This window comes from Zalophus californianus, chromosome 5 (genome assembly GCF_009762305.2).
Source record: "Zalophus californianus isolate mZalCal1 chromosome 5, mZalCal1.pri.v2, whole genome shotgun sequence".
Taxonomy (NCBI): Eukaryota; Metazoa; Chordata; class Mammalia; order Carnivora; family Otariidae; genus Zalophus; species Zalophus californianus.
This window is the reverse complement of record NC_045599.1, coordinates 102,708,050-102,720,484: the sequence shown is the minus strand read 5'-3', so window position 1 is coordinate 102,720,484 and position 12,435 is coordinate 102,708,050. Positions and strand designations below refer to the sequence as shown.

Genomic DNA, 12,435 nt, shown 5'->3' with positions numbered 1-12,435 from the left:
TGGAATGAATAAACGAATGACTTCTCTAGGGAAGTGATGATTGAATTGAGATATCACAGTGAAGAAGTTAACAGCCCAACATTTTAAAGGGCTTAGTCAGAACTAAAAATAATAAAAATTGTGTAAAAGATCATAATTTACTATATCTGGAGTTAGTAACATAAAAATGTTCATGAAATATAATTTATTCTCTTCCTCTGGTGTTACAATAGAAAAAAAAATCAAGCATAAGATAAGCGATGCTATGGATGATTTCCAAGCAATCTTACTTTGTTGTCTTCTGCCCTCTACCCTGCTACTCCAAAATCTTAATAAGGTTTTAGAAGTCTTTTTGCTTATCTGTTAGTTACATGATACATTTCCTTGTCTTCTGCTCAGAAAAAAAAAAAAAAAAAGACAAAAGGGAGCTCTTTCCAGGTAAGAAAGCACTGATGCAAACTGAACAATTATCAAGTGATATTACATGAATATGCTTCAATAAAAATATCAAATTGATGGGACTAATTTCATTACCAACTGCTATATGGTAAACTAATTTTGACATGAAAGAGTTTTAATTTGTTTTTAATTGATTTAATGCTGAATCAGATAACCCAAAGTCTCACAGCCAAATTCTTGTAACGTGCATAGTCCAGTCTTGTCACGCATCATAAATACCAGGGTAAGGAAAGGATGTGAGTGGACGTGCATGCGCATACACACACACACATGCACACACGCGTGCACACACAGAGTCAAGCTCCATAAGCAGTTAGAAAATGGCCTACCTAATGCCACTCTTGCAGCTGATGCATCATAATTAATCCAGAAGGAGACCCAGGAGAGGATAGTGATCAGGATGGAAGGCATGTATGTTTGCAGAATAAAGTAACCAATGTTTCTCTTCAGCTTAAAGCTGAGGGACAACCTGGGATAGGAACCTAGAAAGGCAATTTTAGGACATCATCATTATCAATCAGTATTTATAGGATACTTTCCTTTTAAGGCCAGTAAGTAGTTTGCATATCTTTCTTAAATTCAATTTTAGCTCCTGGTGAAGGGCACTTTCTCCTGCAAAAGTAGTCTGAGAACACCGGGCTTTTAATTATCAAGAGTCATTCAGAGTTGAGTACACTCATACTCCTGAGTAGTTAAAAGAACTCCAGCTCTTCCTTGCTCAGCCTCGGGCGCTCGATCAAAGATACTCATTCTCTACAACTATGAAGACAAGATAGTTTGGTACAGCCCCTTTCTTCCCCCTCAGCTGTTTCTCAGCAAGACTATCCTGTAAGATTTTTGTTTGTTTGTTTTAGTTTTTGTATATAAGAATAAGGCTGCGCAGTCGGATCATATTTTAGAAATCTCTTCACAAGCCCTAGAATTCATTGTAAATCTGGGATCGATGGCAAGGCTTCAGGTACACAGCAATTCCCTAATGTTCTGTGAAGGTTTTCACATGTATGGATCACATTTTTTTCCTGATTCCATCAAAGTTCTAAGGGGATTTCTGACTCACCAAACGATGGAGAATCACTGGTTTCAAAGATATTTGTGGGAGACAAAACTAAAGGATCAGGTTCCTGTAGCTAGGTCCTTTGATTGTGATGATCTGGGGAATTACTCTTTAAACAAGATATGTAATTGAACATAGTCTTAGAACATAAAAAAGTCACATTGATAAATAGTGTGTTTTGGGTGTGATATTCTTACTAATATTGAAAGAAAGCCTGTCTAGCCATCTTGGGCTCTAATAAGTATCGTAATATTGAAATAAGAATATTTTAAGTATGAACTCATATCTATAGTCTCAGGGATTCAGAAGACCTCAAATTTAGGAAAAGTTTCTGTTTGTTTTTTAAAGCTAGAGGCTTCGTATTCTTACAAAATCATACAACTCTTACTTGAAGTAGTTTGCAGGGAAAGGAAGTGCCTAAGTCCTTAGCAGAAGGGCAATTAAAAATGTATAGTTACAGTACTAGCTATTTCTGTGCCTGGGGAATTCATTCCAATAAGAAAAACATAAAAAGAAATATTCCTGTGGGTTTATTGTTTGTTTTTTCCCTTAAGAGTATGTAGCAAAGTATTACTTTCCTGAGCTTTTTTGTTAAAATTTTGTGCTGATGAAACCAAATTTGACAACCTAAAACCTCAATGCTAGAAGATTAACAATGGAGAAAGCATCAGGATAATCTCAACATCTGGAAGGGCTTTTAGCTCCAAAACAGGAGGTAAGGCTACATAAAGAAATTCTTAATCATTGAGGAAAATGTGGAATTCTCCTATTGACTTGGCTCTCTCCAGTATTTTTCAAAGGATTATGAGGAGTTCTGTAAGATGCATAAAGTTGGGGAAACAACTCTGACCCAGATCTTCATTTCTCTTTCTGCATTCTATCTCTAACCATTAGTCCATTCTTGGTAGATGAGAGCCATAGAAGAACCCTCTCGGCTTTGTTGGGGATGCCTCCTGGGAAATAACTGCATGGGTCCCAAATAAGCAATGAGCTTGATGGGGTTCTGAAGGTTTTCAGCAGATCTAAATCTTCTACTCATCATCTTTCCCTGGGACCCAGTCATGATATCAATGGACCCTTTTGCAAAATATGTGGAAGCCCCCTTTCCCTTAACCCTCTTCCCTGATACAAACCTGTGGAAAAAACAACCTTCTTGGTGATAAGTTTGTAATCCACAATAGAGAACTGTGGAAGTTCAATCTTTGTCACTCCTGTTACTGCGTTATCATCCCCACGCCAGTAAAACTCAATGTCATCAGTGGTATATCCATCTGTAAAAGGAAACACACACACATACACACATATAAACAGATAGACAAAACAAACAAAACAAAACAGGAAAAAATACTTGTTTAAAAGATGAACTATGTTAATGACAACAGCCACAGCTAAAGGCTACTCTGTGTTAGGTATCCCGCTAAGCACCTGAAGTTTATCACCACATTTAGTTTTCCCAACACTCTCATGAGGGAAGTAATTAGGCCCACAGGAGGCTGCAAAGATTTAGTGAAATTAACAGTTTGCAAGTAGGAAGTAGTATATAGTTCCAACTTGCACCCTGGTTCATTTGATTATGAATCTCATTTTCTCAAACATGATCACATTAGTACATGACCCTGGATGGTACTCTAAGTGAAGACAAAAGCAGAGAAAAATATCATTTAAGTTATCAGTGCAGTACTGAATGCTATCAAACTCCCCCATATAAAATTTTTGAATTATAATATATTTGGTTTCAAGTCAGAAGAGTAGTGATTATGAAGTGAGTCATCATTTTTTAATATTATAGACATGATGTCCAAATTTGATTTTGCAGCAGATCTAAATTCCAAAATATACTCCCCCAAATAACTGCAATGAATAAGCACATATTAGATTATAAACAACAATACAGGGAAGCATGCAATGAAATACACTAAACATTAATATTTATAAATGGTACACCCGCCCCCAAAATCCCCCTTGCGAAGCATAAATTATATTTGTATATCATATTTATCCCTTCAAAGAACTTTTGCATCCAGAGAGTTGAATTTACAAGTCTAAAATTTTTACAAAAATTTTACAAATTTTTACAAGTCTAGTAGGCAGGACAGATATTGCTCCCCAATTTAAAGCAAAACAAACAAACAAATAAGTTAAGACTGCTTAAGTTCTTTGCCTTTTGACATGTGACAAGTTAGTGTAATATAGAACTAGAATATCAATCCTTTCACTCTTAACTCATAATTTTCATTAAATCACATTTCTTCCAAAGAGAGCAAGTCAAATCTCAAAAAAGTGGAAATGGATTATTTTTCAAAAAATTACAGTGCTCTTGATTTGAGAATCTACATCAACCATAGCACAGCTAGACATTGTCTTAAGTTAATTTTCTAGAAATCTGCACTCCTTTTTACTCGTAAGAGCAACCATCTTTATCTGATGCAGAAATACAGATTTTTAGAAGAGTTATTGAACTTTTGGTTCCAAAACTATAGACTTTTAGATGATAGCTAATGATTTTTTAAAAGGCTTGTTTACTTGTAAACATCATAAATTATAATCAAAATTGTGAAAATTTAATAGATTATACACCACCACCATTTTTATTAGCATGATTTCATTTGGAGCCATTTGTTTTATTAGAGAATGTTTTTCTTCATATGAAACTTTGACTTAAAAGCAAATTATTCATAATTTTAAAGGAAAGTCCAGGTATATAAAGTGAATGGCACAGTAAACAGATTCTTCTCATTCTCCATTAATCTACCCCATTAATATTCTCCCTCTAATCCTAAAATCTAAGGTATCTGTCCCAAAGGATAACTGCTGTTTTCTGTGATTGCAACTGTCTTAATATGGCTATGGGAATCTTCACCATCCAGGATTTCATCTCAAATATAATCCCATTTCTCATTGTTTTTTTGCACACATCTCTCAGTTATGAAATTGTTTAGTCAATGACAATCTCACCTTTGATAAAACAGCTTAAAATAATAAAAGAAGGGCAATTTGCTCTTAGAATCAAGCTAGCTAGTTAGAAATGCATTGTAGAATTGGATTTATGGTATATAAACATGAAAGAAAGTATTTATGAAACAAGAAGTCCATAGTTTTCTAGAGAAAAGAGGTGTTGAATGCTGCCATCTTCAAAAGAGAATGAGAGTAAGTCAACTCTAACATTTCCAATAGAGAACTAAGTCTAAATTAGTGAAGAATGTGTTTCTTGTCCTCCAGCTTCCTTACCTCAGTTTCTACCTTGCTTGTCCATCGCTACAAACCTTATCACAGAAGCTCTCTGTAGGCAGAGGCATGGGAATATATAGCATTTCAATACAGCTGTGTAGGAGATGCCTAATAATTGTTTAATAGGTAGAAATATTATTATTGATTATAGACTTTTGTCAAATGCCAGCTATTTGAAACAGTGCTTTCTAGGTAATACCTGGTAGAGGAGAGGCATTTGGGATATATTGTTGAATTAATACAATAATTATTTAATACATGTGTGGATTTGGGTAATGGTTGCTTATCCAGATGCTTGGCATCGTGGAGGTATTCATCATGTTTATACATCTGTCTCTTGCTCCTAATACAGTACCTGGCACATAGTTGTATTAACTAAATATCTTCTGAGTGAATTAAAAAAAAAGTCACCCAATGATAACATAGCCCCTAAGAAAAATCCAAAAGATCTTTATTATGTATTTATCTTTATATAATATTCAGCAACTTTATCTTTATATAATAGTTCAACAAGTTGCTTAACTTCTCTCTCTCCTCCAGTTTTTAAATCTGTAAATTGTAACAACAATAACAACAATAATAAAAGCTACTTCAGAATTGTTTTGCAGGAAAAATGATTTGTTACTTACAAAATGGCTTAGAAAAGTACCTGGTAGATAATGCTCAAAAAGGTTAGCTAATACATTCTTTTCAAATAAGAATTGTTTAAAATGAATTAAAAACTCATATTTGGTTGCATGTCACTTTGCTTCTATTTCATGAACACATGAACGCATTTACACAATGGGAAACTTTGGTGTTCAATGACACAGAGCCCTCCAAGGTATTTGGAAGTTGAAAGTAAAACATTTGAAATTTATTTTGATGTCTAAGATTTTGGAATCTGACATAATGGAGCAGCACATTGTAATACTTCTTGGTCACTGCTGATCTTAAAAATCCCAATCTTCTTGACTTCGTTTTGGGTTAGCCAAGTGTAGAATGTTGTCAGTGGAAAGCAAATGTATGCTCGTGCTTCACTGATTTTTGAAGATGAAAGACCAACAATCCATGACAGTGCCAGGGTGGTCAAGTTCACAAGCTGGCTTAATATACTGTACAGGATAAACTGAAAGCAGACCTAGTTTTTCTTCTTCTTCTTCTTCTTCTTCTTCTTCTTCTTCTTCTTCTTCTTCTTCTTCTTCTTCTTCTTCTTCTTCTTCTTCTTCTTCTTTCTTCTTCTTCTTCTTCTTCTTCTTCTTCTTCTTCTTCTTCTTCTTCTTCTTCTTCTTCTTCCTTCTTCTTCTTCTTCTTCTTCTTCTTCTTCTTCTTCTTCTTCTTCTTCTCTTCTTCCTTCTTCTTCTTCTTCTTCTTCTTCTTCTTCTTCTTCTTCTTCTTCTTCTTCTTCTTTCTTCTTCTTCTTCTTCTTCTTCTTCTTCTTCTTCTTCTTCTTCTTCTTCTTCTTCTTCTTCTTCCTCCCCTTCCTCCCCCCCTTCTTCTTCATCTTCTTGGAAGAAATATTTAACAGTCTCTCAAAGTGATTAAAAAATAAAACATATGCAAATATATATGACCTGACTTGTTTTACAGTTTTCATAATACTGGTGAGTAAAAAATAATTAGGTATCTTTTAAAAGATATCAGAAGGAGGAGATGCACTGAAGCTTCTCATTAATGTCTTGCAAATTAAATTCATCTTTGATATTTTATTCATGGGATTCCAGAAACTGAGTCATTAAATTATATTGTATTGTTATCATTAAAAACATAAGCCACATAAATTCAGATGTTCTATGAATAAACCAAAATATAAATTGACTGGAATTTACCTGAAGGAATTAAAACTGTATAAAATGTTGAAGTTTTTGATCAGGATGAATAAATATGTAAATTTAAAATCTTATATAAGATATGAATGATAGATATGCTTTCTTCTAAATATTGATAAAAATATGTACTATATGAGATCTAAGAAGCAAAAATGCCATTTTAAAAACATTCACATAATAACTGAACATGTTTTTAACAATTGTGACGTTATCTTATTAATCTTATAACACGGCATTTTAAAAAGTTGTTTTTCACTCTTTAGTGTCAGTCTACTTGTCTATTTTGTTATCTACTAAGTAAATATTTCATTTTAGAAGGATTTTACTATGTAGGGAATATGAACCTATACCAAGATATTAAACAGTGGGGGCTGGTGGGAACATTTAGAAGAAATTAATTATCAATGCCATCATTCTTTTTTCCTAATGAGAAATTAAAGTGACTTACTGTTCTCTTGTTATTTATTTAAACTTTGTTCCCCAATTGGACTGTTAAACATTCTAGGGTAATTATCTATTTTCTGTCTTTCACTGTAGCCAAATAGCAATAGTACCATTGTAGTTGCTTTATAGATTTTATTTATTCACTTGAGAGAGAGAAAGCGTGAGGAAGGGTGTGAACAGGCACCCATGCAGGGGTGGGGAGGGGGACAGGAGGGGCAAAGGGAGAAGGAATCTCAAGGAGCCTTGGCTCCGAGCACAGAGTGGGAGGTGGGTCTAGATCTCAGGACCCTGAGATCATGACTCTGAGATCATGACCTGAGCCAAAATCAAGAGTAGGAGGCTTCACCGACTTAGCCCCTGTAGTTGCTTTAAACTGTTAATTCTCAATCATCATAACCAATTGGTGATATTTGAGAATTAGGGGCTAGTATTATTGGGACAATCTACTCTAGTCATGGATAGTTTTGATTTTTTAAGAACTATCTTATTTCAAATTTTCTGCCTTTTTATGTATCTATCACAGCACTTAAAAAAAGATTTTATTCATCCATTTAAGATAGAGAGAGAGTGAGAGCAAGAGAAAGAGAGAGAGCACATGTGGGGGTGGGTGGCAGAGGGAGAGGGAGAAGCAGGCTCCCTGCTGAGCAGGGAGCTCGATGCAGGGCTCGATCCCAGGACCCCGGGATCATGACCTGAGCCAAAGGCAGACACTCAACCGACTGAGCCACCCAGGCGCCCCACTATCATAGCACTTTAAAAGCTTTTTGAATTGAACACCTCATTGTAAAAATTTTAGCATGTCACTCTCCTATTAGTATTTAAAATTTTATGTGGTTACTGTTATCAGTATATAAGTAACTATAATTAAAACTTAATTTACATTCAGGGGAACACTAATCCTATGATGTGCTTCATGCAAAAGGGCTCTACAGTAAATGTATTTAGGAGTACCTGCATATTTTGGGCAGCCTCTTGTAATCACAGACATTTAGCACAGTACAGTTTAAGATATCCCTCAATATAGAATTTGCTTAATATTACTTGCCCCTGGCATTTCCCACACCTATTTGACCAGACACATTGTTTTTCAGGATATAAAAAATATTCATACAGTGTAATGATTTCATAAAATGCTGGAGCTATTCACACAATTTAGGGTGCTTTATTACATTCCCCCCCAAACCAGGTAAGTACTTGAGAAGGCACATTGTCCCTTGGAACCATATCTTGCTCTTTAGTGGATTAAAAATTTTTTCCCCCCAAAAGTTTCCAGAGGGGAAGAAAAACATTTGCAATAACAACAGAGATCAGATTGCCTTTTAAGGCAGACAAATATTTCAGGCAAGTAGCACGACCAAATGTGCAACAAGAAAGCAAGCTTTTATCTCATTGACTAACTCAGTGACCCACAATTAGAAGTCTATCAGTCCACAGTCAGAGGGGACGCCCCTCCATACAGAGTCCTGTATGTTGTGCAAAGGTGCAAGATTGAATACAGTCAATACCAATTAGTTACGGGGATTTTTCAAAAGAGAGAGAGAGAGAGAAGCTCACTTGTCAGCTATGACTCTTTAAATTCAGCAAAGAAAGTATTCCAAAGACACTCTGAGTGATTGCTCTGACTCCTTAATTGCATCTTACTCTTTACTCTCCTCTTTAGATGGACTGCTAGACACAAATGTTTTGCTATCAAATCATTTCTCAGCCTTAAAGCTCAAAATAATCGGCCTAGGGTTAGGTCAGACTTGATTACCAAGCGGCATGGCCTGGCATTCAATCCCTACATCAAAGATAACCTATTTTTTATGTTATTAGCATTTTCAAATTCAAATCTTTTGTAAAAGGATATGAAATTGATAATAATCAAGTAAAATGTCAGATTTTGTGCTCTAAAGATAATTTCTCTTTTTGGATTTCTTTGGAAAACTCAGTATTTGTTGTTTTTGTATGGAAGCAGAGTGCTCTGGTGGCTGTTCCTATAAGCTTGACTCCATGATGTGTTTCTTAAGCTTCCTTATGTTTGTAGAGCTCAAGCAATTAAACTGATGCTCCAGGTAAGAGAAATCATTAATAATAAATAATAATAATGATGACAATTGTATTATAATAATAAAAATACCCACAGCAACAGTGGCAACTGACATTTTGGAGCCCTTATGTGACAGGCACTGCTTTAAACTCCCTATATGGTTCTGTCTAGAACCATATAAACTAGATTGAGTTATGGTTACCAGGATTCTTGCCCTCTACTCAACCCTGTTTCTTCCATATGCATGAGCCCTAAGTCCTAAAGTAACATAGAAGAGGCAAAGACCTATTGGCTAAAAGGACAGGGCAGTACTTCTCAAATATAACATGCACAGAAATGATCTGGAAATCTTATTAAAATGCAATACAAATGTAGTAATCCAAAGGGGCACCTGCACTCCAATGTTTAGAGCAGCAACGTCCACAATAGCCAAACTATGGAAAGAGCCAAAATGTCCATTGACAGATGAATGGATAAAGAAGATGTGGTGTGTGTGTGTGTATTGTGTGTGTGTGTATGTGTGTGTGTGTGTGTGTGTGTAATGGAATATTATGCAGCCATAAAAAATGAAATCTTGCCATTTGTAACAATGTGGATGGAACTGGGGGTATTATGCTGATATGTGGAATTTGAGAAACAAGGCAAAGGATTGTAGGGGAAGGGAGGGAAAAATGAAACAAGACAAAACCAGAGAGGGAGGCAAACCATAAGAGACTCTTAATCTTAGGAAACAAACTGAGGGTTGCTGGAGTGGTGGGGGGTGGGAGGGATGGGGTGGCTGGGTGATGGATACTGGGGAGGGTATGTGCTATGGTGAGCACTGTGAATTGCATAAGACTGATGAATCACAGACCTGTACCCCTGAAACAAATAATACATTATATGTTAATTAAAAAAAAACCTGGAGAAAACAGAAAAAAAAATGCAATGCAAGCTAGGATTAACTGGGTGGAGCCTGAGATTCTGTAATTCTAATAAACTTCCAGGCAAGGCAGATGGTGTTTACCACATGGACTCACCTCCACGGGGCAAGGGATGAGGAGAATGCTGCAGAGCGGATGGCATTTACCTTGCCATGGGAGTCAGGCGAGGGATGTCCGGCATCTAGCCTGACCAAGAGATGAACAATGTTTCTCCTGAACCAAGGTTTTGTAAGCTCCAAGATTAAAATATTTTCTCCCAGCTCTGTCTTTCTTGTAAGAGATGAGAGGAGATGTTTTTGATGCTGTCTCTCTCTAGCAGTCTGATTCTCTTCAATAATCTATGGCCTACAATCACCGATAGCATAGAACAGAGAGATGGAGCCAGGTCTGAACGGTTTCTGCACATGATTCACATCAGTTTTATTTGAATATTTAGGATGAAGAATGGTCCACTCTGGCATCAGATCTCTTCATCTTTTGTTTATATTCTTCAATAGACTAGTCAACAGCCTTCAGGCTCCCCACCTCCTTCTAGTCTGGGCTACACAGGCCGCTCTTACACTTCATTCACAAACACGTTGATGTGCCATTTCTATGCCTTAAAAATCACATAACAAAATGGAAAACAAAAATGTGGAAAAATTTCTTTATGGCCTTCTCAGTAGGTCCACATTTAAAAAGCAAATTCTTCACTCAGACATTCAACACTATCACGGGGCTTCTATCTGCCTCACAGCCTCATCTTCTATTACACTTCTTCCTCTTCCAAAGCTCCCATCTTCCACCCACACTCTTTTGTAGTCCTTTGGGCTCCAGGCCTTGGTCCAAGTGATTTCAGCTAACTGAAACATTTTCCCCACTCATATCAAATTTCTGTACAATTTCAGGGCCCATCTCAACTTCCACCTCTCCCAAGATCCTTCTGTCTTTTCTTCCTCATGTTTTCACAACACTCTGCTTGAATTTCTACTTATATAGTTGTCACAGCCAGTTTTGCAGCAGAAGGTTTGTGGATGTATTGGTCTCAGCCACTAGACTACCCTGGAGGGTGAAGAACCAAGTCTAATAATTTTCTGTTGCTGGCGTCCTCTTAATAAGGGTCTTAACTAAGAAAGGCACTCACACAAATTTGCTGCACTGAACCTTAGGCTGTGGTTCACCAGATCCCACTCCTGAGACTGGAGTGATGAGCAGATGCTACTTGCTGAATTGCAAGGTGGTCGGATTGCAAACCTGAGCATCATTAGTGACTTGGGATGTGGAATTCCTATGCACCAGCTTTAGAGTCACTGAAAGAAAGGCAGTGTCATTGGTACCAGTCCATAAGAGGCAGCTGCTAAGTTGGAACAAAGGCCATTGTGTCAAAAGAAACTTCCTGGTGTTGCTGATTTTTAATATTAGGTGAACAACAGTTTCTTGGAGTGGCCATGGGCCTCTGGTAATGACTTTCTCTGGGCTGATAGATTCTGAAAACCAAACTGCAACAATAGCCTCCAGGGGCAGCCAATCCCTACAGCACAAATGGAATAGTGCTCCCCGGTGACAAGGGGATTTAGTCCCATGGAAGAGTTTGTTAGCTCAAGAGCGATAATGGAAGATACTTAAATTAACAAGGCCAACTGAATGGCCTAGGAGATATGCACAGCAGTGTAATAAAATGCTATCAAGTGTTAAACCAACCCACCTGCTTTCTCATAAGGGGTGACAGAGAAAGTGAAGGCCTAGCTTGCTGATGTTGAAAGTGGTCTGAGCCTCTCTGTGTTAACCCATTCTCTCACACACCTTCACTGTGACAGGCCCCAGCTGGGGACTCACACATTGAAAGATATCAGACAGGATGTTCTTGCAGAGGAATTTTTAGTCTGAATGGCTGATCTGTGAAACAGACTGCTAACATGTGTCTTGACTAGTAAGAAAAAATTTTCATATTGCTTTTATTTTTTTTAAGATTTTATTTATTTATTTGAGAGAGAGTAAGAGAGAGCACTAGGCAGAGTGGGGAGGTGGGGAGCTGGAGAGAGAGAAGCAAGCTCCCCGCTGAGCAGCCGAGCCCAATGAGGCAGGGCTCCACAGATCATGACCTGAGCAGAAGGCAGAGGCTTAACTGACTGAGCCACCCAGGCGCCCCTTCATACTGCTTTTAAACTCCAGATGTGAGCCGCCTTCTTCTGTGCTTGCATAATATCCCGTAGTAGCACTACATAAATTTAATTTAAATTATCTGGTAAGGAATCCATACACTATACTCAAGGATGAGTTCTCATTTAAACAGTGACCATACATTTTTCAAATTGGTATCCATGACTTGGAGTGGAAGGGTGGTAAATACCAGATTATTAGTACATTTGCCAAGATGGACTGGAATTGTGTTTGGTGACGGGTGTATATGAACAGCAGGAGTGAGCTTGGGGGCCCATGTTAAATATGGCATTGCTATTTTGTTTGGGGGAGTCAGAAAGAATCCAGTGAGGTGATCGGATGCAAGGGAGTTTTAAAGGCGCTACTAGCTAA

The 12,435-nt window shown here is 37.1% G+C and overlaps 1 protein-coding gene across 3 annotated transcripts in view; it reads right to left on the bottom strand.

The window, feature by feature from the left end:
• Window positions 1–12,435, bottom strand: part of GABRB2 (gamma-aminobutyric acid type A receptor subunit beta2) — a 240,787-nt gene that overhangs the window by 43,154 nt on the left and 185,198 nt on the right. For all 3 annotated transcript variants that reach the window (XM_027606576.1, XM_027606577.2, XM_027606578.1), the window contains 2 exons: window positions 2,626–2,763; window positions 768–920 (listed from right to left, as the gene is read on the bottom strand). In XM_027606576.1, the coding sequence (XP_027462377.1) occupies window positions 768–920; window positions 2,626–2,763 (291 nt within the window). The remainder of the gene's footprint in view (window positions 1–767; window positions 921–2,625; window positions 2,764–12,435) is intronic.